This window comes from Lepidothrix coronata, unplaced genomic scaffold, assembly GCF_001604755.1.
Source record: "Lepidothrix coronata isolate B3197 unplaced genomic scaffold, Lepidothrix_coronata-1.0 Scaffold21, whole genome shotgun sequence".
NCBI classification, from domain to species: domain Eukaryota; kingdom Metazoa; phylum Chordata; class Aves; order Passeriformes; family Pipridae; genus Lepidothrix; species Lepidothrix coronata.
In genome coordinates this window covers 6,937,787-6,965,579 of record NW_016690201.1, presented here as the reverse complement: position 1 = coordinate 6,965,579, position 27,793 = coordinate 6,937,787, and the positions used below count along the sequence as shown (strand labels likewise).

The 27,793-nt window shown below is 38.2% G+C and overlaps 1 protein-coding gene across 1 annotated transcript; it reads left to right on the top strand.

The window, feature by feature from the left end:
- On the top strand, positions 1-27,662 carry CHODL (chondrolectin). The gene is made up of 7 exons (XM_017807879.1): positions 1-49; positions 15,664-15,976; positions 16,715-16,872; positions 20,919-20,966; positions 21,346-21,429; positions 22,990-23,092; positions 27,122-27,662. The coding sequence occupies exons 1-7, from the start codon at positions 1-3 to the stop codon at positions 27,204-27,206; spliced, it is 840 nt and encodes a 279-aa protein (XP_017663368.1). The 3' UTR covers positions 27,207-27,662.
- Positions 27,663-27,793: the final 131 nt, after the last annotated feature.

The following is a 27,793-nucleotide window of genomic DNA, read 5'->3' as shown; positions in this document are numbered from 1 at the left end:
ATGTGCTCGCTGCAGCGTCTTCCCGAGGGACAGCTGTGGGTTGAGATGTGTTGGCATCTGTATAGCGATATTTCTTCTTTGTTTGTAATGTTGTCAGGAGGAAAAAAGCAAACTTCTAAGAACAGGTGACATAAATAGTTTTATTACGTGTAGGTGCGTCCACAACTCTCAGAGCAGAAAGGAAGACAGTACTTCAGAAATCTCTATGTTAGGTTTAATTTAAGAGCTGTAAGCTCACGCTGTGTGTTTCCAGTCTACGGGTGCATATGCTCAGAAGCTGCTGAATTTAATGAAAAGGCTATTTTTAATTGTACTTTGGCTCAGACCTTTCAAGCTAAAGCTAAGAGGCTCTCGGAGGCACGTTACGTGTGCAGCACAACCATGCATTTGCCTGGAACAAAGATTTTACATGGTCGACTGTGCTTGTTAACAAGTTGTGTAAATGTTTGTATATGCAGGTAGAAACACTTCTCTTTATGCATATTGTTTGTATACAATTGTTTCAGAGGCTGTAACAGTAGCATGTCAAGAAAACTTTTCTTGCATTTTTTTGTGGGAGACATTTGATTTCTGAATTTGGATAACTTTCTTAGTTGCTGGTGGAGTGCAGACACTGACCATTTTGATCATGTTTTATTTGAAGCATGTTCATGTGCAGAACTCAGAGGTGCTGTTGGGCTTTTGGTGAAACAATATCTTCAGGAAACAGTAGCTAAGTAACAGTACTTCCAGCACTTTGAAAAAGCTTGTTTGCCTGAAGAGTACCCTGAAATACTTCATCTACCTTCATTATAATGTGGATTGTACTGGCTGATATGATACATCAAAGCTCTTTGTATAACAATTTATATGAATCCTATGTAACAGTTGATTTTTAAGGAACAGTGAAGATTATTCATCGATGAGATGTATTTTGCATTAGTAGTCTCACTGCTGGAGTCCATGTGTGACAGAGGAAACCCAGTCCCTTAATCTTCTAGCTGAAGCTTCTGTGTTTGAGATGCAGCAAACTGAGTAGAGTTCCAGCTTTTAAAAATGATATATGATATGTGTGTACTGCTTAGTCAAATTGTTCCTAGATGGGGAACAATTTTTGGGGCTTTGAAAGAATACAGGCTCTGCCCTATATTTCCCTGAAACATTTCAAAGTGTATAATGAGCCTCATATCAATGTATTATGCAGCTGATACTTGGCTGGTAGAATACAGGGAGAATTTGAAGACACTTATAGAAGAACCATTTATGTACTATTAATTAATTAGCTGAAGTTGTATTCATTAGTTAAATAACAGCCAAATATTTATTATGCTTCTGCCAGATACTCTGATGTACTGGCAGAAGAACTCTTTTTATTTTATTTCTTCTTCTCTTCTCTCAAGGACCACACCCCTATCCTGGCACATGTTCAGGGATAGGTCTAATACTAGTGGTAGTCAACACTTTTTCAGACAAGAAATAGTGCTATTGAATAATTGGGCAGTGTGTGCTGTCCACCTGACTCCCATCTAGCTTATCTCCCTCTTGTATAAGAACCAACAATTTGGGCTTTAAAAAGTTTGTATGAATTCATAAGTCTATATCTTAAATAGACCTGAATTCCTGAGAAATTGCTAATTCATGCTTCAGTCATGATAAATAATCTTGAATGATTGGAAGTGTCACTGTTCTCATTCCAAATAAATATATAATTCCTACCACTCACATAGAAGCTGTTTGTGAAACTGCCTTGAGTGCTGGTTGCACCTTGTGGAAAGAGTCCCATTTACTGCAGTAAGTTTGCACCAAACCTAGCAATAATTTCAAATTTGCAACCATTTTGACCACAGTGTCAAAATGGCAGAGAAGAAAGGGCCTGCCTTTTCAAAATGACATTTCCTTAAGTAAAGGCTTTCTGTTACTCTTTCCAAGTATGTTCATTTTCCTGGGATATAATTAAAACTATTGCTAGCATCAAATAATTCACATTCAGGTGTTATTTCTTTGTCATCTTTGATTTGGGAAGTTTTGAAGAGCAGCAATACAAATGTTTTGTAATTTTTAGTGTAGTTAGACAGATGGTTTGTGAGCAGTGCTCACAGCCTCCATGTCAGGCTATCTAGTGTTGCCAGAGAATTGATTCTTGAAGACAAAAAAAATCCAAGCAGGCTCAGAAGAAAGTGCTGAGTCTGCCTTGCTGTCCCATGACATCATAAAGAACCTGAAGTGATGATAATGCAGTTTGCAAAGATGCAATTACTTTAAGTATCTGTTGGGCAGGAGAGATGCCAGCTAATCTTATTACTAATCATTTAACAGCCTATGTATTAATCATAGATGTTATAGTTTAATGACTGCTGTTTGCTGTCTACTTGTATTTCTGTGGCTTTTTAAATTTTGCTCTTTGCTATGGCTATGCATCAATAGCAGATTAAATAGTGATGCAGTATTTTAAAGCAGTATGTATCTATTTTGGTGTAGAAGTATTTGGATATGTAAAACACTAAACGAGGAAAAACATTTAGTGGGTCTTGAAAGCACAAGAATTGCCCCTAAAGTATAGACTTATCTGCTTCATATGCCTTTAAGGAAGTGGATATGCTCATTCACACAGCTTATGATCAGATTTGAGTTGTGCATAAAGTACTGCAAAGTAAGATAATTGAAGTATCTTCATGGGTACTGAATTGAATAGACCCTTTCTCAAAAGGGTTTAACTTAGTTGAATTGGCTTGACCTGCTTATTACAGTTTTGTCTGTCAAACTGTTAAGTTTTTTCTGTAGATGAAACCTTCTACTGTAAAGTTGTGTTTTTTGTTTTTTGTTTTTTTTTTGCATGAACAGTTCATTTTAAGATACACTTGTAGCTTAAAATTTGAAAGTATAACCTGAAAAAACCCACTGCCTCTCTTGTCTACAGGACACATGTGCAACAGGTGTGTATTGAACACATTTTAAATACCCAGCATTCAGCTCCATAGTAGAAAAGCTTTTAATGCACATGCATGTCCACATAGGACAACATCTTTTTGCTCAGTTTTAGGTCTCAGTACTCATTAAACCTGGGACTTGGAGAAGTGCAGGAGAAGCTAAGCATTTAATCCCCTTAGACTTCTTTATGAATTCCTTTCCTTATCTACCTATTCTGAGCAATGTCTTCTTGGAGACAAATCAATGATCTGGGCTCTTAAAGTGAAATGATGTGATGACTCTTGGATATAATACATATTTCTATTAAACACGCCTTACTCCTCACCAAGAAATTCCACAATACCCTGTGGAATGAGAACACAGTTTTGATAATGGGAGTTGTGTGATGGTGGATGAGTCCTTATAAAGCAGAGTAGAAATACCAGACTACTTGAACCAGTTTTAGGAGTCATATTTTAGTATTAGAGGTGATGCCCCCTTGATCAACCCTCTTAAGCTTACCCTGCCTATGGAGGAGAGCTGTGCAGGTTGGCAAGATTGTAGTTCTGCTCAGGGGCTAAGGGGAGTGATGGAAATTTCTAGTGCTGTGCCTCAGGTGAGCATGCACTAGGAATGCAACTTTTCCCTCACAACATCTTGTTCAAAAATAGAGGAAGGCATTGCAATTCTCAAACTCAGGATTGTCAAGCCTCTGTACTCCACTTGTCTGAAGAGCCCAAGAGGAAATTTTTACCACGAAGGGAGCTGTGGTGGAACAGTATGGATTTTCTTTTTTTCCTTTCACATGGCTTTTCTTGCTCCAAGTGAGACAAGGCTGGTGTGCTGTCCCAGTACAGCAGCCCCGTGCAAAAAAGTCTCTTTCCTTGTTGAACTCATGTTCTGTACCTTGACTTGAATTCTATATAGTTAAGGTCTGATCCTGTGTAGATCAAACTTGTTGATTATAAGATCTTCGCAGGAGAACATGCTTTGGTTCATAAGGGCTCTATACAGCACTATTTTTCTGAAACTAATTCTCATAATGGCTTTCTCTTTGGAAATCTCTGCATCAGAAAAGACTGTACAGTACTAATGTAAAATAAGTAAGATGAAACAATGATTTGCTAGTAATTGCTGCACTCTAATCCCATACTCATACCTGTCACTCACAAGCTGGGAATTATTTTAGACTCTTGCTGAAGCAGTCCCTACTCCCACCACTGACAAACAGGAGGACCTTCGGTTCCAAGCAATTTTAAGAAATGAGTCCTAACTAAAGAGTTGGCAGAGCTACAACTAAATCTAAATGTAGCTGCAACTAAATCAAAGTAGCTCCAGCTAATGACTCTTTATCCGTCACTTTATGGGTGACGGATAAAAGTGGTATTTTTAGAGTGGGATTAGTTTCATTTTGCTTTAGATCTTGAAAATACCACGGATACACCCTAAAAATGCCTGTTTCATTCAATTGTCTAGACAGTGAGGTCAGTGAGCCAGCTTAGATGTGGACAGGTACATTGGGAATAACTAAAGTTTGGGGAGATGAATCCCACTCTGCGTCTCAACAGTTTCTTCCCCTACAGCGATGTACATGTAATGAGAACTAACCTGTCATGCTGTATCTCTATTTGACTATTTTTCTCTTAGTGTATTGTAGTACCAACTGTACTACCAATTTTAAGATTCAATGTGGATTGGCTTTTCCCAGTTTCTTAAGAGAATGCGAATGAGCAAGGACTTGCCTGTTGATTTGTCTTAATTGTGGAACTGCTGCAAAAAGAAGGCACTCTACATTCTTGTACTGAGATGCATGTAGGGTGTTCCACCCCAGGAAACTCTTGAGTCCATAAATCAAGGAAATTAATGTAATTTTGCATCCATATATATATATATATATATAAATTAAATCTATGGCAAATACAGGTATTTTGGCAATGAATCCATGAAAATACATTTATTTGGAAAAAGACATTCAAATTTTACTGAAAAAGGGTGAGAATGGATGATGCTTGCTCTTAAAAATAATTGGGAAGTTTTCTCTTTTCTCCTCTTTTTCTTAATTTAATTGGCATAGGACATATTTATTGACCATGGGAGATTTAGGTTGAATATTAGGAAAATGTTCTTCACCCAGGTGGTGGTTAGGCACTGGAACAGGTTTCCCAGGGAAGTGGTCACAACACCAATTCTGCCAGAGCTCAAGAATCATTTGGACATCAATCTCAGGCACATTGTGTGATTCTTGGGGTATCCTGTGCAGGGCCAGGATTGAGACCTGATGATCCTTGAGGGTTCCTTTCAACTGAGGGATATTCTATGACTAGAGATTTATGAACTATTTCCTTCAAGAGGCAAAAATAAGAAATGAGCCATCAACAGAGGTTCTCAGAAGTGCTTAAATTTATGCTTAGGGGAAAACCTGTAGAGGGAACATACTGATTTATATAAAATTGGGTATTTGTGAAAATGCCTGCTGTTTTGGGACAGGAGAGTATTACTTTTCCCTGCTCCCTAGGCTGGAACAAATTATACTTAAGCCATTCAAACAGTTCTTGTCATGTCTATTCCACAACATTTTAACAACTTCTTAGCTGCCATGTCTGTCTTTAAAGTTTCTGGGAAATCTGATCTGGGTTTGACTTCACAGAAAACTATTGATGAAGGGACTTAATTCGAACCACAGGATGGCCTGGGTTGGAAGAGACCTTAAAGATCATCTTGTTCCAACACCCCTACCATGGACAGGGACACCTTCCATTAGACCAGGTTGCTCAGAGTCCCATCCAACCAGGCCTTGAACACTTCCAGGGATGGGGCAGCCACAGCTTCCCTGGGCCCGTCTTGTGAGTGTTTGTGCTGCTTTTTATATAACAGCTGACAGGATGGAACACTTGGTGTGCCTTCAGGCAATGGTATATAAAAAAATTTATTGTATTAGTGGGTGTTTGTAGGACTTTTAAGAAAAAAAGAAAATAAAGTAAAAGTGCTGCTAAGAGCATCAGCAGTATTTTTTAAGTTCTGGGTAAATAATCCACATCCTGGAGCAGACTTGTAGATGTGTAGATCTTTCCAACACACCACATTTCCTCTTATTTTGAATAGATTCAAATAGATTCCATTGACACTCGGGTGTCATCATTGGTCTGCTTGTGTCCATGGAAGTGAACAGTTATTTGTACCCATGAAGAGTGTTATTCTCTGGGTAGAATTGTAATTTTTAACAAACACAATCCACTGCTAAGGAAACTGAGGTCCAGAGTATATGTCACAGAACAAAATGCATATGCTCCATGTCCTATGCTCATGGTGACATTTTTCTTACTGCCAGTTGATCAGATGCAGACTGTACCACGTTGAAGTGCAAGCTGATCCTCTCTGGGTGCCAACACTAAGTTTCTAAGTGCATTGTCCTCATCGTGCCTGGTGGTGCCAAAGAGGCTCTGTTGTTCCAAGTGGCAGTGTTTCTAGATCTCTCCAAGGCAGACAAGGGAAAAATATAGGTCTCACATCAATCTCTATTCCTTCTTAACATGGGAATAGAGAAAGCAACTTGCAAGTGGTTGTCTTAGCAGCTATGTTGGCACTTAGGGTGAACCCCCAGGAGTGTAGTGGCCCCTTACAGAAGTAAGCGGCTGTCTGCCATGATCAGCCCTGTGATATATACCTGTAAAGTTCACACGATCAGAAGAGAGGAAAACTCTTATTACAGGAAAATCTAAATGGATCACATGCTTTAAATTTATGATGAGTTATATATCTGAAACAGAGCTGATGCCAAAACGAAGGTATGTTTCACTTAGAAGAAAGGAAAGCTGTCATGGCTTTAATGATTTGACTGTGAGGGGAAAAAAAAGAAATACCTTTTGGGAAATATAGATTTTTTTTTTTTTTCTTTTTGATAATGACTTATGACTTGAATCAGTGACTAAAACCTTTTAATAAAAATGGATATTTATTTTCCAGTTGAAGACACTTACCTTGTATTGATTTACATAATTGTAATCGTGTGTTTTCCTGCAAGGGTAGTTATGGAGGGTGAAGTGTTGATTAGCTTCTAATGAGATTTAGACATCAAGCTACTTCTTTACAGCTTCTTTATCAGTGACCTGAGATCCCTGCTGTGTGTGCCAGAGTTGAGAAGCTAACTAAACGAAATAAGTGTTATTTTCTTTTTGAAATGAATGAATAAACCTATCACTGCTTTGTGAAGATGGCAGCTTTCATTCCAGTTCCCAGTATAACAAGAGCAAGCCTGTGTCTGAAACACCACAACATTGATTTTGAAAATCCAGGCAAACTTTTAGTCTACTCTGGGAAAGACAAATCCTCACAGTGTTTCTTCAACACAATGAAAAACATTTTGCAGGACAAGGGATCCTAGCTTGTGTCTTCCCAAGACCTAGAAGAGTGCAGGTTCTGAGCACATAGAGGCTTTGACAAACCTCCCCAAATGTAATATTTAGATCAATACTTGTCATAAGTGTTCATTTTTATATTTTTAGCAACCAGCAATCTTGCTGCAATATCCAGGGAAGCTATCAGATTGAATTTTAATTGCATTTGTATTCAGCCAGATGGCAAAATCCAGGTGTTAATGATAAGTAATATTTAATATTTAAATCAGCACTGCCTAATGTTCCTTTACAAATGGACTGTCTCCTTTTGATTTCTTGGTTTTGTAAAAGTGTAGTTGTTATGGGTCTATTGAGAACAGTTGTTATTCAGAAATAACAAGTCAACTCCTTGTCCCCAAAAGTGCTTAGAAACACAATAGCTTAACTAGTTAACAGCTGAAAACCCAATTTCAGCAATAAATGAACTATAAAAAGAGAAAATAAAGAAGACAGAAAATGGATTGGGACAAATGCTCCTTGTGTAATTTCATATTCTGCATAACTACTAACTCTCTGTCTGAATGGTATAATGCAGTACTTTCTTTTTACTTAAAATTTCCATTGTCCCTGTTTTGTCACTTTGCAAGATTTGCATTAATCCTAGAGAAGGCTGTTTGGCTGGTGTCTGAGGACCTCTAGCACCATCTTTGCTACGTCACAAGATATGGAGTGGTTAATGGCTAAAGATAGATTTGGCCTGTGTCTGAGAAAGAATAGAAAGAATTTGCCTTTTAGTGATCATTTTATACATGCTGTCTATACATCTATAACTTTTAAGGTTAATAACCAAGAATTTAGCAAAAAAGGGACTCCATTATAGGAGTCCCTTATAATATATATATTGTTGGAAGTCTGGCTAATAGATGAGTTTTGCTTGAGAGCTTGGGGCCAACCTCCAATAAGCCACCTCAGACATTGTCTACATGCTCATGACTGATATGATGCATACAAAGTGTCTCCCTGTACACATATCTACTTGAAGTACAGCTACTAGATAGGCAAATATGGCCCTGTGATATTTTATATAAGCCATTAAAAATGACTTGGAACCTTTGAAAATTTTTCCCATTAGAAAAATCACTTAAGAAAAAATGTATGATGACAATTATGCATAACCCCTAATCCAGAAGAAGTATAAATCAGTAATGGATGTCTCTTCTCTTTGCAGACTTGGTTATTAGGAGGGTTGGAGGAAAAAATACCTAGTAAGGTATGGAAGAGATAGCTATGAAGATATTAATATGGATACAGGCTGGTGTGTGATCTGTACAGGAGCTGGTATTTGAATGGCAAATTTGAGAGCACACAGAATTGCTTAAGCAGCTCAGAAGTGTTAGCTGAGAAAACATCAATGGTCTGAATAATGACTCAGCTAGAGAATGTGTCTTAGTGTTACAAACTTTGTGAGAGAAGATGGCAGTTTGCTTTTATCCTAAATGAAGACAGAATGTAATTATGAAATGTTATCACAGTATTTTTTTAAAAAAAGTAATATGAATCATCAATTAAATTCAATGAATGGCCACAAATATGAGTAAAACATCAACAGCAAAACATGACCATTAGCTGAATCCAGTCAAAATCTGAGTGGATGATACAAAGATCATTTGACAAGATGCATCAGCTTTGAACCAAAATGTGATTAGGGAAATTTAATATCTTTTAGGCTCTTACTGGTCACATTTGAAATGCATTACTAGGACTTAGCATGGAGTGCCCTGTGACTCGGGGACAGGTGAAAACAAATTGTGCCCAGTGCTACCCAGACCCTGAGGTCACTGTGCTCATGCAAGCTTGAGACCAAGACTGGTCTTCATAACACAAGCAAAAAAATATATTTCTAGCCAGTGGAATATTTTAGTTAATTTATGTAGAATTCTGTTTTTGCTATTTCATTATTACTCTCACTTAAGTTCTTGTGTCTTTATTTCGTCACTTTATTTTCAGAATTCTCCATCAGCATCATGCTGTTTTGGTTAGCATTAAATAATTCACCTTCCTTTCTACCAAGTATTATTCTATGTTCTCTGCTGAATCCATTATCTTGTGAAGAAAAAGTCACAATATGAAAACATAATGGACTTTACTACCTCAGACTTTGTGTATTCCATTTTGTCTCTCCTCACGTGTGCTATGCACATGCAGTGGCTGTTCCCCACTAATCTCGGTGGATACTAATGGTAGGGGACCCTGGATTGTAGGTTAGTTTGTGAGATTCAAGAGGAGGGAAGAGTGGGATTTGCTATCAGGGAGCTTGCCTTCTACCTGATATCTTCAAAGACTCCAGCAAGCAATGTGTGTTACTCAAAATAATCTTTGTGTCCCTCATGGGCCCATGGAGGTTTAGTTAGTACAAATCTTGGTGCTCTTAGGGAAGAGGAGTCTTTGACCTGGGTATTTTATCAGCAATTTAGCTTCTAAATGACACTTTGTCATGACACTATAACTTCTGTCATGACAGAAATCAAGGAATCTATTATTTCTGTTTAATGAAACATAATTATTAAAACTTAATGGAGACATAATTGATTGAAATACCAGCTAAGAATTTGTTTGTTTCTCCTTTTCTCTAAGGACACTTTTTTCCTTCCATAAATGTTTTAATGAGTAGTTTAATTAAAAACTTTGTTCTAATGTTGAGATCAAAACATTCTGCTATGGAACTGCTATGTGACACCCAAGGATGAAAATTGGTCCTTATGGATGGGATATTAGGAAGACATTTTTTACGGACAGACATTGGAATGGGCTGCCCAAGGAGGTGGTGGACTCATGGTCCCTGGAGGTTTTTAAGGTGAGACTGGATGTTCCACTTAGTGCCATGGTCTGGTAACCACGGTGCTGTTGGATCAAGGGTTGGACTTGATGATCTTGGAGGTCTTTTCCAACCTGGTTGATTCTATGAATGGTAGCTGGTTTTTCTTAGAGCAAGTACTGTACACTTGCTTTCATCAGCTAATGAGATGGTGAGACAGAGTGCAAGGAAAGTCCAACCAGTTCAGGTTCTCTGCAGTAGGTGAACCAGAGCTGCTGAGGCTGAGGGAACAGGGCCAGGGCTGTGTTGTATGGCTGATGTCTGCGGGAGGGGTAGAAAGAACAAACCAGGAGATATTCCCATAAGGAAACTGGGGACACCTACTCTTGCACTTTTGTAACTGTGGAAGAAAGTGAAAACCAGTCTTTTGTCTGTCAGTTGTTGCTTCAACATAATGCTCTTCCCTCAAGAGGTGAGAAAGCAATTATTGATGGAAAGGTGTGGAATGGGTTCATGACACCAAGCCAAGGGTGTGTTTTGCTTGTTTCTGTTTCTGCTTCTGACCAGGATCTGGACTGTTCTGCTTGGGTGAGGGAAGGCTTTTCTGATACGCTTCATGAAAGGAAGGATATAACCACCCCACCTTCACATCAGCAGATAGTCAGATAGGGTTGGTTGAAACCTTAATTTGCCTGGGTGTTTGTAGGGGAAAAGAGTAAAAATGAGTTCTTAGGTTTTCTTAAATTATTCTTATTAAATTAGTTAGATCTTCAATCTCACACTGAAGGAAGGATCAAACACAATAACATGCTTTTCTTTTTTTTCTTTCTGGATACCATGTGGTGGCGCAATGTTTTCCTTCATGTTTTCTTTATTCCCCCAAGTATCACAGGGCAGATCTTTTGGAGAGGTTGTAAATGCCTAACTTGCCTCCATTTATTCATATTGCGTAGTGTCTTAATGTGATTCATTCCAACAGTCTTGCTTACAAATCTATTTTCTATTCAATTGTGACAGAAAAATTGGAATTGAATTTATACAGCTGAAATAGCAAAAATGTTGCTTTAAAATTAACTGTGGAGTCTTGTCTGCTGCAAAGATGTTAGTGTAAGGTAAAATAACACATAGTTAATGTTTCCATACTTATCTTGTCTGCTGTACAATGTGGTCCATTCTGTCGGTTTTCACTGGAAAATTATTTTTGCTTTGTAGTTGAGAAATTAGTAGAGAGAGAAAGTGGTAAAAAATGAGGCTTAAAAACCTGACATCTCAGTGCATTCCAAGAAGAGCACTAAAATGTCAACTGATTTGCCAGCTATTAAGGCAAACCTGCAGATTTCCATTAACACATTTATCTGCCATAGTGATGCTAGTTCGAAGTCCCCTTCAAAAGAAGAAAGAAAAGATTCAGAGTCGGTCACTGCCTAAATGCAGGGATTAAATTAACTAGAACAAGAGAAAATCACAGCTTCTTCCAGAAAGCTTACTACTCTGCCTCACATACTTCATTCACATTGTGTGGGTCTATGGATCTTAATGCCAATTATTTCTTGGTTCCTTGCTGTTTTCTCTGTTGGTTTCTAGGGGTATATTCTTGCAGAAATGATCAGCCTTTAAGGGGGAAGTTATTTCTTTTGCCAGAGGTGTAGAGAACAACAAATGAAAGAGCAGGAATTTAGGAGTTGGATTGCGTGCAAATTTTCACTTGTTCAATTCCTTCATTTTGTAAGACTTGATTTTAGAGTTATTTAACACTGCATAAACATCTGCAACAACAGTGGTATTCTTATAGCAACTCAGGCACAGCACTTGCCAGGACTCCATGACCCAATGATCTTAAAGGTCCTTTCTGACCTAAATGATTCTATCAAGGAGCATGAGTCTCTGTGCAGAAGCTGACTGGAGATGAATACCCTGAAGGAGCTTGGTCAGGTAGCCAGCAAGGACCCATTTGTCCTGCTAGGAAGGTCATTTAAATCAGGTTTTTGGAGAGCCACAGAAGAGCACAGACTGTGCATGAGAGCAGAGAGTGAGGGGAGGCGCTTCAACCACCTGAGAAACTTGCAGGGGACTGGATGTGTGTGTTATAGATGGAAAGCTAACTATTTTCCCATGAAAGGGAGGCACAGCATGGGAATTGAGATCTACAGTCGTCGGCCCACTCATCTAGGTTGAACATTCCTGCATGACTGAAACTGTGACTGGAATATTTTGGTAGCTGAATTTGCTCGTTACTTACTACTTGGTGTCAAGGGGGAGTATGTGCACAGTATGAAAGCAACCATGGAAGAACTTCTTTCTAAAAATTGTCTGGGAAAATAAAAAAAGGCAAGACAGTGAACAAAGGACTCTCCCTAAATTTACATATACATCTTGAATTAATGCTTTGAGTCCACTCTTGAGCTAAAGGGAAAGGTGTGGTCACTTTTCCTTGTAAGTGATTCTTGTCCCACATGATTCAGTGCTAACCTTTGGATGTTTGAGCTGTTATATCCATATGTGTACTCTGGCAATAAGCCATTGTCACTCACTCAGTGGTGAGGGTCAAAATGTTGCTCAGCTCCTCCTTCCCTGTGCACTTGACCCTGTCAGTGAGACAGAGCTGCTGGGGAAAATTGATCATGTTAACAAAATTTGAATTGCAGTATTATAGATGAAGGGAATGAGCTGGGATTTCACATGCAGCTTTCATTCTTGCACTTCCCACTTCTGAGCAGTTAGAGTTATCATTGTACTTAGGTAACAGGGGCATTTTTTTCTTCTATTCAAAGAAGTCTTAGAAAGAAGCCCATTATTTTATATGCTTCTGTATCTAAGGGTCTGTGCTTTGGTTCTTCAGCACCATTGGCCAGCCAGCACTGTGGCTCTCACTACATGGATTGATAGCAAGGTTCTTAACTTGCATGAATAAAGGGAAATGGCAGGAAAGAAACTGGGACATACATTGTTGTCAGGACGTTATCAGACGAAGTCCAAATAGGTGCTCTCTTCCTGATCTTGGAGCCTGGATTTTTCCATGGATATCTGTGGAACAAGCTTGTCCTTTTTATTGAACTGTTCTTGTATTATTTTTGTAGATTAACTATTGATAAATAACTGAATTTTCAAAAATCTGTCTGCCAAATAAGAATGAGACTGCAAAGATACATATCTTACTGACAGTCCTTCTCCCAGATGAACTTTATTAGGGTTTCATGAAGAGAAACCTCTTTTTAGAGTTTTTTTTGGGTTTTTTTTTTTTTTTTTTTTTTTGGGAAAGAGTTTTAGGAAACTCTAGAAAGCTAAGCATAGAAATACCCTACTGCCCCCATAATTTAGCTTTCCACAACAAAAATGATCCCCAAAAATAAGAGTTATTTTCAGATTTAGCTAAAAGTCAAGAGCTATTCCTGTTTTTATGTTGCATTATTAATGCAGCTTTGATACAGTCTGCTTGTTCTCTACAAATTCTGGAAATTGTCCACTCTGCAAATACAGAGAAGTCTTCAGTCAGCTCTTGTGCTGTTTGCAATCTGTTATGGGAATTATGCTACTTATTTAATAAAAAAATGAAACAATACTAAAGCAAGAAGAATGAACTAGCTTTTAGGCTTTTCTGTTTCCTTCTGTGTTTCTTCTTTGTGTTTAGAAAAACACTGGCTTAAAAAGTTGTGGTACAACTTAGTTTATAGGATGATGTTGCTGTTTTCCAGTGACAAATTACAGTGGTTTTTTTTAAGGTAAAACAGGATAAATCCTGTTCAAAGGTAAAGCCAAAGGATTTGCTTAAGAATGGGACTAAATACAAAATTTTCTAATGCAAATCTGACATGGTACAATCAAATAATATCCTTGCCAAATTATCCAGTCAAATTAAGAAATTTGTTGATTTCTAAACAATCTAGATAATGTCTGGTAGTTTTTATTGCTTTGGTATCCTTCAGTAATTTTTACTTATCAAAATAACCTCTCCCGCTTTTCTTCTTCAATGATAAATTTCCATACTGGAAGAAATTGATTTTTTTTTTTCCTAAAAGATGGTTGTATTTAGAAGCCTTCTCCTGTCCTGAAATGAACATACTGGAGTTCAGTTGCAGCTGATATGGGACTCTGTTAATCTTGTTATATAATCTCTAGAGAATCTCAGTAATGGAAGATTAATTATTTTTCCTTTTCTGGAAAAAAAGCATGTGTCTTTCTCAGCCACAGAACTGGAAGGAATAAGTATTGTTTCTTCATTTGGCTTTTGATTCTTTCCACAGACATACCTCTGAAGGGCAAAGGAAAAGTGGTGTGAATGTAGCAGATCTAGTGCTTTCTGAAAGCATCACAAGGTTTCTTTGTGAGATCTGGATTGTGTTGAGATATCTGCTAATATCTGGAGTTTCTGTTGGGTGTTGCAAAGCATGTTTAGAGAGTGGTCACCTCCTCTAGCACCTCCAGTCCCTGGACCCCCTCCTGCCTGGCTGCTGGTGCCTACCCTGGTACTCAGGGCTTCTCTCTGAGCTGAAGGATGTGGCTGCAGCTTTTGCCCTTGATGGTTCAACCAGTCGGAAAGCTGAGCAGGTATTCCAGTGCTGTGCAGGCAGGACACGGCTGTCACACAGGTTGACACAGGCAAGGTGCTGCCTTCAACAGCACCCAAGTGCATCACCCATGTAAACATGGACAGTCAAGTCCCCTCTTTCTCCTCAGCTGACAGAAATAGATGGTCACTAGGGAAGGAACAGGTTCAGTCACACACACCGTTTTACATGTGACTGACCCCTTTAATACCCTTTTCTGTCAGTTCCCTCTTTGTTCCTCCCCATTCCCTACCCCTGCTGGTGCCTCATGAGATTGCATAGTCCCCTCAACATTCTTATCAAGTTGCAAAGCCCTGTTTGCCTGCAGTTTCTTGATAGCTCACCAATCTGTGTGCCTGACAAGTTTTCTTTATTTCCTTCCTGTTTTTCTCCATTACATTTTCCTGTCAAGTCTGTGTTTGTGTATTTGGTTCCTTTTATTATTATTCCTTTTTGCACCAAAAATTTTGTTGACCAGATAACCCTAAAGCAGATACTCTCCTTCCACACACCCTTACATGTTGTACTTTGTCACATTATAGTGAAGAGTAGCTTCACATCATGAGTTCCTTGTGAATACAGCCTCTCAGGGTTATATAGCAGGATTCAAAAACTGCTAGCTGCTTCTTGCCACTAAAATGGAGAATTTTAAACATTTTTTTTTTAAATCAAATAGCTTTGATTGCAAAATAAAAGTGGAGTTGGTCCATTAGTATGAAATAGTTAAGAAAATACCCTCCAAACAGATCTTAGCTTTAACAGAGTACAGTCATGCACAGCCTGATGGTACAGTCATTAGAGTAGGGAGTATTTTTCTAGAAGTTAGTGGGAACCTTTAGTGTTTTGGAGAGTTTTACAGGCCTTGGCAAGAAAGCCATAGATTCCCATGAACTGTGCAGTATTTGCAATTTAAATTAGACCGAAGTATTTCAGTGGTGCCAGTGTATCCCCATGAATCCTTTCAGACAGGGGAAAAAAAAATTTTCTGGCCTCCATCAGCATATGCATCATGTGCTCTATTTCTTTTTGGTGGTTTTGCCGTTCATTACTGTACCCTAAATACTCTCATGTTTTTATTTTTCAGGTCAAAAGGTGTGCTATGGTGCCTTCAAGCGCTCATGTTACAAGTTAGCCTATTTCCAGGACTTGTCTAGACGTGTGGGCTTTCAGGAGGCCCGCCAGGCTTGTGAGATGGATGGTGGGGCTTTACTGAGCTTGGAAAGCGAAGCTGAGCAGCAACTGATAGAAAACATGTTACAAAACCTCACTAAATCAGGCTCCGGGATTTCTGATGGTGATTTCTGGATCGGGCTCTGGAGGAGTGGTGATGGACTGGCCACGTCAAGTGTTTGCCCCGACCTCTACCAGTGGGCTGATGGAAGTATTTCACCCTTCAGGTAAGTCTGTAAAACTGCTTATAGAGAAGGTTCCGTGGAAAGAAATGGGGATTGAAATGCCCAGCAAGCCAAGTGTTCTAGAAAGAAGCTTGAAGACTTGCTGCCCCATGAAGTTTCTAGTGTCCCTCCTTAACTTCTCCAGATGAAGTGGATCAGGTGTTTTGAATCTGGAGCTGTGAAAGGGTGGCATAGTGTGGCTTCAGCCTACAATTTTCCTTGCTCCCATCTAATGAGTTTGTCCCTCTATGGCTCTTGGAGGTTGTTCTACCACACATAGAATCTTTTAGGATGTGGCCTGATGTGGCAGGCAAATTCTCCAAGACTCTGGCCACTTCAAGTCAAGGAGCCAGCCACTAAGTAAATTAATGCATATTAGTGTGAATTTTTCTGTTTCTACTTTTTTTGAAAAGCCTTTCATTTCCTGATTAAGCCAAAGGCCAGAGTAGCAGCAACTCACAGAACTCAGGACAAGGGGACACTTAAAAGTTGAATAGTCAGGAAAGCAGAGCAGTAGGATTTTATTTCTGCAGAGGTGCTTTGACTCATCAGATTTTTAAGATCCAGAGATGTGGAGCTTGGGACTTAAACTCTTTTCACAGAGAAGTTGTGGGAAATGCAGCATATCTTTGAAGATGGAAGTGTTGGGGTTGATGTGTCTTCATTGATGTAAACTCTTTTTAGTACCCTGATGAACATTACCTTCAAAAGTTGAAAACTTGTCTTTATGTGTACCACTAGAAATTGGTATACAGATGAGCCTTCCTGTGGAAGTGAAGCCTGTGTGGTGATGTATCATCAGCCAACTGCAAACCCTGGTCTGGGAGGGCCATACCTTTATCAATGGAATGATGATAGATGCAACATGAAGCACAATTTTATCTGCAAATACGCCCCAGGTAGGTGAAACTAAAGTTATATTTCACAGGTGGGACGTTACCTTAGAAAAAGAATTGCCTCAGTTTTGTGAGGGAACCTGCAAGTGTCTTGTGGCCTGTAGTAGTGGTTCCTTTGGTGTATGCTTAGCTGGCATTAACAGGAATGTAATATGTCAATAATAATTACTTATTTTAATAAATTTAGATAAACCTGCTTGTATCTAATAAGAATGTTTTCAAGGTTATCTTCACTATCATGCATTCCCAGGTTTGCTTTGATATAATTAATTCCCTGGTTATTTTATTCTCCACAAAGTGTTTTAAGTGGCCATTTTCTACTTTCCTTGTTCACTATGAAGTAGAATGACCAAGACATCTCTTGATCCTACTGGAAAAAATACACTGTCCTTTTAGTTGCAGACCCACCATTTTATATTAAGTTATTTTGTGATGGCTGTTTCAAAAAATTTTGGCTTGAAGATTGAAGTCCAGAACAGTAGGAAAAAAATTCTGCATTCATGCATGTAAACTTTAGATATGAAAAGCAGATGCATGCTAGTTGAGATGGTGACAGAAAAAGCTAGATCTTAGGCAATTTGGCTGTACTTCCAGACATGACATAAGTTCTGTATATGTCAGTAGAGGAAACATGAACTATAAACTAGAACATCATGAAAAAACAGAAAAGACGTGAAAAATAAACTTTCAAGATTGAGCCTGTAACACTTTCTACTCTTGGTGGTACTTACAATAAATGAAAACATGGTTTCCAGCAGGATCATACAAATATTTTCAAATAATCTATGCTGTGTCCGTTTCTCAAAAACTAAGCCGAAAGTCAGAATGCATATGAAATTATGCATTAATTTCATTAATTAATTAATAAAATCTTGAAAAGTGGACCAGTAGGAATGCCATGAGGTTTAACAGTGCCAAGTCCAAGGTGCTGCAACTGGGTTAGGGCAACCCCCAGCATGAATCCAGGCTGGGGGATGAACAGATCCAGAGCAGCCCTACTGAGAGGACTTGGGGGTGCTGGTGGGTGAGAGGCTGGACATGACCATAACTGCATCCAAAGCAGTGTGGGCAGCAGGGGAGGGAGGGGATTCTGCCCCTCTGCTCTGCTCTGGTGAGACCCCACCTGCAGTGCTGCCTCCAGCTCTGGGGTCCCCAGCACAGGAAGGACATGGACCTGTTGGAGTGAGTCCAGAGGAGGCATCAAGATGATCAGAGAGATAGAGCACCTCTGCTATGAGGAAAGGCTGAGAGAACTGGGATTGTTCAGCCTGGAAAAGAGAAAGGTCTGGGATGATCTAATTATGGCCTTGCAGTATCTGAAAGGAGCCTACAGGAAAGATGGAGAGAGACTATTTACAAGGGCCTGTAGTGACAGGATGGGGGGAATGGCTTCAAACTGAAAGAGAGTGGGTTTAGATTAGAAATTAACAGGAAGTTCTTTGCTTTGAGGGTGGTGAGGCTCTGGCACAGGTTTCCCAGAGAAGCTGTGGATGTCCCATCCCTGGAAGTGTTCAAGGCAAGGTTGGATGGAGCTCTGAGCAACCTGTCCCTGGAATGAGATGATCTTTAAGGTCCCTTCCAACCCAAGCCATTCTGTGATTCTGTGAAATCCTACTCTTAACAGCTATTTGTCCTACCTCATTCTGTGGTTTTCTATCTGTTTTCTCGATGCTCACAATCAAACCATAATCACTCTTTGTACAGATCTGTCTGTCTGTAGAGATTCAGGCTATTTTCTTCCTCTGACTTTGGGAGATAGCTTTTTCACTCTCTAGTCTCTTAATGAGTATATTAATGGCAATTGATATTGGAAGAAAATATTAAATATTTGGAAGGCTTGGTATACCCACACATTTTAGCCCCACCCTCAAAATCTGTTTCTGCTTTTAAAGTTATTAGTTTATGATAATCATTATCTATCATAGGCCCTTCAAGGAAATGTGACATATACATTTTTATCACTTTTACAACTGAGCACAATTATTTTAAATAAGATAATAAAAAGACTTTATGTCATTAAAATAACATTTTTATGTCAGAAAGTTCACATTTGATTAAAAAGGTTCAATTTCAAGTATATTTCATGTCCTTAAAAAAACCAAATTGAAGTGAAATAATGATTCTCTAATAGTGAACTACTTACCATTCTTCTTGAGATGTGATAAAGAGTTGTTTTTTCTCTTGCTTTCACCATTGGAAAAAATGTCAGGTGTTTTGGATTGGCAGAAAACAAAGCAATAACAGTGAAATTGCTTAACAATGAAAATGCATTTATATTCCTTTCACCATGTAGAAATAGGTTACTAGTGTATAATGAGGCATATAAGGCAAATAATATGTAGGTAGATAATTGTTAGGACTGACATCGTTGTGCAGCTAAATACAGTACTACTGAATTGTAGCTATTTATTTTTCAAGCTCTTGGAACTGTGCTCTTTAGCAAACCAGACTGTTCTCCAGAAATGCATTTTTCTGTCACATGGAGGAAAGGAGTGGATGTATAAATGTATATAAATAGGTATATGACATTCCTTTCACTGCCTGAAGAAAGTGCTGCAATGTCTGTAAGAAAATTACATTTGCCATCTCAAACTGAGATCTTACAAATGACCTTTTTTCCCCCCAAATCACCGTAAAAGCTTCAAAGTCAGCTATTTGCAATACAAAATACATCCATTTTAGCAGAAGTATTCAAGTGCCACATGCATATTGAATTTCAGTTTGTTATCCAAGTATGTTGTTTTTCCACAACTTTTCTGTCTGTATGGTTTATAGGGTGTAGGATACCAGACACAGGCCAAAACAGGTTGTAGGTGACTGTGATGCAGTTGAATCTAATTGTATCAGCAGCAAATTCAGGGCAGTGCTCGTTAGGCAGTCTTGATCAAGCTGCAACTACGTTTCTGGTGGTCACTTTAATTTTTCTAAGCCCTTTCTACAGTGCTTTCCTTGACAGCATTTACTGGCTTTAGATCATATTGATCATTCAGCAATCTTAAATTTAATTACAGGTTGGTAATTGCAACCACATTCCAGCTCCTGTATGTTTGATTATGCAATCAAATTAAAAACTGCTCTTCTGCTGTCTAGGGACAGAACTCAGTTCTTTGGGGTATTTTGCTATATTTCTTTATATATGGTCAGATGTAGCTATTTTTTGTCAGAGTAGGTAAAATAATTGCCTTTTTCTGGTGAGCTTTATTGCTGCTTTGGTTTCTCCCAACAGTTTGTGTATATCAAGACACTCAGAACTGCAGGTTTATAGCACTATTTAGTATAATCTTATGAAGGAATGGTGTTCAGTCATGCAGATTCCACCTCTGTCCTCTATATGAGGTAATCAATTCTGTGATCTTTGTGAACTTTTAGTTATAACAGTAACCATAAGTAAATTTAGAAGCCTCTGCAATGCAGCTCAAAGCCATGAATTTGTCCTCCAGTTTCTGGTACGTTACAAGAAGTGAGATATCATTCCTCTTTTAGTGATTTCAGTTCCTTATGAAATTTATTAGAAGCCACTGCCCATGATTTGGATTTTAGGGCTGCCTGATGCAAACCCAAACTACATGAAACTGGCATCTAACCTCACAAACTTGTGCTGCTTTGTTTTGTTTCATAGCCAATATTCTGTATGCATTATTTTGAAAATGTGGATAAAATTTAAGTGCTAATCATGAACACTTAGTTTTTTGTATTGTTTTAGGATTGTCTGCACAAATAAAACTTTGAGGATGTTAGGAGTTTTATTGAGCAAAGGAAATTAAGATGTTTAGTGGTTTATTCAGTAATATAGCAGTGGCCACCAAGAATTGGAACTAGAATAAACTATAGCCCTTTTCTAAGGAGCAAAAAGTATGAAGTAGAAGTGATTTGAAGCTAGTTTGCAAATAGTCTTTGGTAAGAAGATGAAATGCTGAAGAGTTAAGCAATTACTGTTTGGGGGAAATGTATCTATTTCTATGATACTGCATGCAAAACAATGAAAACATCTGTTTTATTGCACACTTATTTAATTCTTCAACAATTGATTTCAAATATTGGTTTAACAGATTATGTCTTAGAAAAAGAATTAGGAGACAGAGCGGAGCCAGATTACGGTAAGAAATTTTAAACATTAAACTGATTTGCAATGGTAAATACAGAATTATAAGGATAGCTTACAAAATCCTCCAAAATTATTTAAGTGTAACAGGCACAGTTTAAAACTGGAACATAGGAGAAATGAATCCTTTAGAGAGCAATAGCTACAAATATATGGCTATTCAGAATAGCACTGCTCGTAATTCTTGTTCCAGATGTAATCCCAATTTTGTAATAAAATCTTGTTTACATGTATATATCCAGCCATTTAGTCAGTCATAAAAACTTTCATTTTTCCAATATAAATTAAGATGTAATTATTATTAATTTATTTAACAACATAACAGCCGTATTTTTTACTCACTGTTTTCCTAAGACATCTGATATCCTTTTCAGATACTATTCCAACAGTGCCAGCAGGAAATCCTTATGACACAAGTAAACCAGAAGATCAGTATCACATTATTGCTACTGAAACAGGTAATGTGTTCATATTAATTTAGTGTTCTGGTAAAAATATTAACAGTGGACTCTGTTAATAATGGAAACTGTTAAATATTAATTTGTCAACGGGAGGAAGCAGTCTGTTTCCACAGGAACTGCCCTGAAAACGTATACATTTGAATAACACATAAAGAGTTTTAGTCATTCTTCTTTTTAACTGTGGAAACAAATAATTTCCTTGTCTCCCAAAACTTTGGTCTGAATCTACAATCTACACTGTTTCTCCTGAGATGTAAGATTTCACCAGTGCTCACCCAGCTGTGGAGCATCTCCTTCTAGGCTGTGGTAACCAGTGCCTTGCCTCTCTCCATCTCCTCCCCAAGACATATTGGTTATATCTGATACCTTTGACTTATTAAAAAAAAAGGCACAAATGAATCTTTCCTAACAGACATGACATGAATTCTCCAGTTATCTACAGAATAAGCACTGTGCCATACACAAGTATGCTGTGTTTTAAGGAATACCACATGCTTAGGGGAGTTGAGTGCTTTGCCGAGATTTCTAGCAGAAATGACACTTGGTATTTTGGAAATGGATACCTACTGCCTAGGTGCTTCCTGTAGTGCCCCAGCTACTTCATTTAGCAATTTATGTCCTGAATGGAGTCTTGAGGTTCATGAAAATAGGTAGTATGGCCTTAGATCAAGGAACTGAACATCTCCAAGGAACAACTCTGGATTTTACAGGATTGTACCATGGGATTGTTGAAAGTTGGTGCTCTGTTTCCACACTGGTTGTCTGGATTTAAGTCAGCTTCCTAACTGATATTTCCTTGTTTATAACTCCAGAGGAATTGATATATTGATGAACTGTGTTTTAAAATCAATACTACCACTTATAGAAACTATGCAAAGACTGTTTAAAACTCCTAAACAGAGCCAACCTGAACATTCACATTTATTTTTGCTAATAAAAAAATATTTTCAAAAGAGGTGGGTAAGAAACTCTCCTCTCTTTGTACATTAAACACACACTGGTATAAACCATGGGCATATAATTACTGAAAAACAGTTGGATCCTTCTGGAAGTTGCAGACCACATCCTTTATTGTAGACAGATAATAGTCTCGGCTTTTACCATTTCCTACTCCTTTTGTCTGCAGGAGAGGACCTTTAGCTCTCCTGACTAGTCAAGAACAGTGTGTATCTGTCTTTTAAGGGGGAAGAGGAGATGCTCTTCCTGTGGTCCTGCATGGGTGAGAGTCCAACATACAAGGGCAACTGAGTCTACAGGTTGTGTGGACTGTAAAAATAATAGGCTGTGAAATGTGCTTTGTTAGAATACTTGAATTTTCAAATACAAAATCAGAAAATGTCAGAATTTAAGACCTTAACATATCCTGCACATCACTCAGTAAATGCTGCTTTATTGATACTGCTGAGTTATCTCTTTGGAGCTTTTCCTGTAGAAGGAATGTATAAGTGTTCTTTTGAGTAAGTTAATGTATTTCTGATATTTTACTCCAGATTTTTGCTCACATGGTTAAGGGTATTTTCAGCATGGGAGACATTAATGAGAACTTTTGTCTTGTAGGTATAATTCCGAATCTAATTTACGTTGTAATACCCACTATACCACTACTGCTGTTGATACTGGTGGCTTTTGGGACTTGCTGTTTCCAGATGCTTCATAAAAGGTAAAATATATTCATCCATAAAGGTCTTAAAATGCAGAATTCATATTTCCATTGGCAAGCTATTCATGCTGAAAGACTGCTTACATCTGTCCCCAAATATGCAAATAAGCATCTTTTCATCTATTAAAATCCAAGTAGTTTACAGCTGTTACAGCTGAACATTCACCTTCGGGCTTCTCCACAACATGTTAAAATAATTCCAGGTGTCAAAGTACATTGCTGTTAGGACTTCACCTCTTTATGAAAAAGGTATCTCTGCAGACCGTTTGGTAGGCTGAGCTGTTGTCAGCACTTTTATTTCACCTCTTCCATCATGATAACCACCTATGCAGCATCTGGGCTGTAGGAAGGAATAGTGGGGTCCTTATAAATACAGGGTGAACTCAAGGACTTGCCTCACTTTCTGACTTAAAGTGCAGTTTTTTCCAAGGATAGACCTAAGGGTCAGCAGCTGTTTAATGCTGTTTCACTGCACATACCCTACAAGCAACAGATAGATCACTGGAGCAGAGAAATTGAAAACAAAGACCAAACCTGTGCTTTGAGCCATGCACCAGGGTGACATCCTTTGTATGTCAGGTATCTGCTAAAGAAAATGCATAAAGTAAACAGATATTTGTACATAGATGCAGTGTCAAACAGATGAATTATTATACAAAGAGGAAACATTTCAGTCTATGAAACAGGATATATTTTGATTCATGCTTTAAAATTCTTTGGACTTTTAATTTTTCTCGAAATATGATACATTAAGAAATGACAACTTTTTTTTTTTTTTTCTGAACTAATACTTCTGAAACTTTTTTACAGGATCCTTTTCATCCTTTTTTTCAGAAAGTGCTCTCAAGGCAATGTAATCCAGAAAGGTTTAAACTGAAATAGATAATTGCTATTTTAGTGAAACATCAAGAGTAATAAACAGATTCACAAGCTGTTATCCCTCTTGAAGAGCAGAAATAATAGTAAGGAATATGATACCACTGTTTTAAGAAATTAGAAAAAAATTCCTCCTTATTTTTAGTCTTTATTTTTATTTTGTGGTTTTTCTTTAATTTTTCCTGCCAATAGCTGAAACACCTTATTTCAGGTGAGAAAACTTTTCAAATATGAAACCTGTTTCTGTCTGTATGAGTGAATCTACAGTAATATTTGCAGTACTTCTTAGTTATGTACCTCATTAAAGCAAGTAATCGTAAAGATATTATGAGGTCTTCATCATAAATTGATTGTCTTTTTTATGCACTTTCCTATAAAGAAAAGGAAAATGTGCACTTTTCAACATGTCTTATGACAGGCAAATACATGCTTGTGAAAGATTATATCCAAGCATCAGCACTAGGGCTGTAGAAGTTTGGAAGCTCAAAGCAAAAAGGGTAATAAAGAAATAATATAGATAACAATAGCAATTATATAGTAGTTGAAATCTGGAACCCTTATTACAATAGCCCTGGATTTTCTGGTAAGTATGACATATGTGTTCATACCTTTCCTGGCAGGTCTTTCTCTCCCCAGAAAGGTTTCAGCCCTCAAATACTCCTGGGAAAGCAATGAGAGATTCATGGCCCACTGAAATCAATGGAATTAGTGGTGTTGACTTCAGTGGGCTTTGATCAGGCCTTTGATGCTATAGCAGTTCATCCAGAAGTAATTCATCTGAACTTCCAAGACTTCAAAATTGCATGACACAGATACTGGAAATTCACCTTGGAAGATTGTCCCTTTCCTGTTAGCTGATTAGTTTGATAGACTAAATGATACAAAAATCAGTGAGAAAGTGGTTTTGAATCAAAATAGCAGTTTTGGCTCTTTGGTTTTGGGATTTTTTTTTTCCTCCCAGAATGCTCATTTGGGTTTCATCAAAACTTTTAATTTAAGAAATTACACCAATTTTTAAAAATTACTTTAATCAAAATGCTATCACCAAGAACAAGGTATTTTCTTTATCTGTTGAAACAGAACTTTATTTTTTAAAAAAATATTTCCCCATCTGTTTTCAATTATATTTCCACTTATTTCCACCTTGCAAATCATTTTGTTTCATTACAAATGTGCAGTTCTTGGGCAAAAGGCAAATTAAAAAAAGAGGCACTTGAACTGATCATCTGAACATTGTAGAGCTTTAGGAAAGGGATTCTATCCTGCTGGGGAAGGAGGGATCCCCAACTTTCCACATGAACCTGACTTCTCATTCTTTTTTAGGCTTCCACAACATGGTGACCTTTCCTCTGAAACCCACAATCCATGGCCAACCAGGACATGCCTAGCTTGAAAGGTCATGACTAATTTTGCCTGGCATTGGGCTCTTAAAGGGTACTAATAAGGAAAACAAAACCTCATCCCTGTAGCTGGCAGAACTGATCAGCTCATTCATGCTTAGATGCTCTCCCTTTCATTTCTTCCAGGGAAGCAAGGAGAAACTGCTTCAAAGACCCATCTCCATTATCATCTGAATGCCTTGCAGAAAGTTTAAATTCCAACCTGGTATATTTCTCAGTTTCTATGATTGCATTTGATGGTCAAAACAGCAATATGCTCAAGCTATTTATTGCATCTTCCTTACCTTTCTTACTAAAATATATTTCCTGAACAAGATGTGTAGGTGGTGAAAATCAGCATAGGTTTGCTGAAGATAAACTCCTTTTATACAGCTCAAGTTCTGATCCAAGGTATTTAGAAATTATTCCTGCTGTGTGGCAAGGACTCTCCATTCAAAGCATTTCGTCATTAATTTACCAAATATGCCTGCATTTGCTGTATCAATCTGGAAGGAAGTAGGGAATCAGTCTCTTTAAGAAAGGAGTGCCGAAGCTCCTTAATTCATTGCAATTGCTTTGTTTATAGCATTGTGGCCTGATCTAAAGTCCACTGAAGCCAATGGGAGTCTTTTCAATAACTCCAATGGGCTCAGGTACATAATGCATTGCTTTGTAGGACTACAGAGGTAAGTCTGGAGGGACTAAAACTACTGTACCATTCAGCTCCCTCAAAGTACATTTTAAATCAACTCAGACTTGCTTGCTTTTACAAACCAGGAAAGGAGTAAACTGAAAATTCAGAAAACTGAATGTATAGGACTGTTGGGACTCTGAAGTTGCCAGCTCACAGAGTAATGTAGGGCTACTTCTCCTCCTCTGGTAATTACTTAATTGAAAAAGAACCTGTCAGTGTGAAATATTCTAGCCAGAGAGTAAAACATTTTGATTGAAATGCAGCTGCAGTGGCTCATGAAATGCCTCTTTCCAGTAGACTGCAGTGCACTGTTACTTGCCAGTGTACGTGAGGGAAGGTGGTGCATGCTCCCTATAAAAACTAGAGTGAACACTTTTTTAAAATATTGCAGAGCACCTACTTTTAGAACCAGTTTTATTCCCTCCCCCCCATCCAAACCACAATTGAAGGAAAACCAGCCCTAGTGAAGCTTTCTACCAGTCATTCATTGTTAGGAGTCTGACTCATGCACCATCACTTCATTAGATGCCAGGTCAAGCCCTGAAGGGAAGAAGCTTTCTGGCACTGACACCCATTAGTGTTCTGGGGTCCCAGGGGTGCAGGTGCAGGGTGCACGTGGGCAGGGTTGGGGTACCTCCCCTGGGGTGGGTGGGCTTCACCCTGAGCCTCTTGGGCAGTGCTGAGTGTGTGTCTGGTCCCCCCTACAAGGGAAGCACTTGGCTCCCGCCAACCCTGGTCAAATTGTGTCCACACCTATCCCAAAGACCACTCTGTAAGAGAAGGTGTGGCTAAATGGGAACTGGAAAAAAAAACCACCAAAAACCAAAAATGAATGAAATACAGGCCAAATTATCACAGTTCTTGGGAGTAGCACTGCTAAGCAGGGTGGTCTGGTAACTTTGGTAACAGTTGCTTACCTAAACCCACCATGTGCCACTGTGGATGGGGAACCTCCTCTGTGAAAGCAACAAAAATGGCCTTCAGATATGGGGGTGAAACAATCAGGTCTGATCACGAACCTGAATCGGGGCTGCAAAGGCACATGTGGCACTGAAAATAGTTTATATTTTTATTTTTCAGTAAAGGAAGAACAAAAACCAGTCCAAACCAGTCCACACTATGGATTTCAAAGACGCCTAGGAAGGACAGTGGCATGGAGGTATAATGATTTACTGACTGAAAAGAAAGCAAAAATAACATTTTGCAGTGAGGCTGTATTTATAATGTCGTCGAAGAACATTAGCTTGGAATGGCTTGAAAATGCAAAGGATCTACAAGAATGAACTGTAAGCTCCCCCTTGAGGCAAATGTTCAGATCATTTTTATATAACGTTTGTTTATTAATTCAGTAACAAAATATGCCATGCTAAATAAAGGGTATGTGTTTATTTTGCTAAGAGATGTAAGTTAGCTAGTTGTGAGCAATGAAATGAAGAGAGCATTTGAAGTTTTTATGGGGAACTATCCACAATGTATATCAGTTTTAAGACTGTTTGTAGTTAAACAAACCCTCTTTGTTTTCTTTAGTCTCTCATGCATTGTAACCTAGTTGATGTACTGTAAATGGAACTGACAATTTTACAGTGTAACAATTATTTATCTTTGCATAAAAGTTTGATACAAAATATTTGTTTAGTGTTTATTTGTACACAACACAGTTTTTGGTCCTCAGGTATAAATATTATTTTATTAAATATTAACAGAGTTGCTGACAGAGACAGCCACCATGCTGTGACATCAACCTGATGTGGC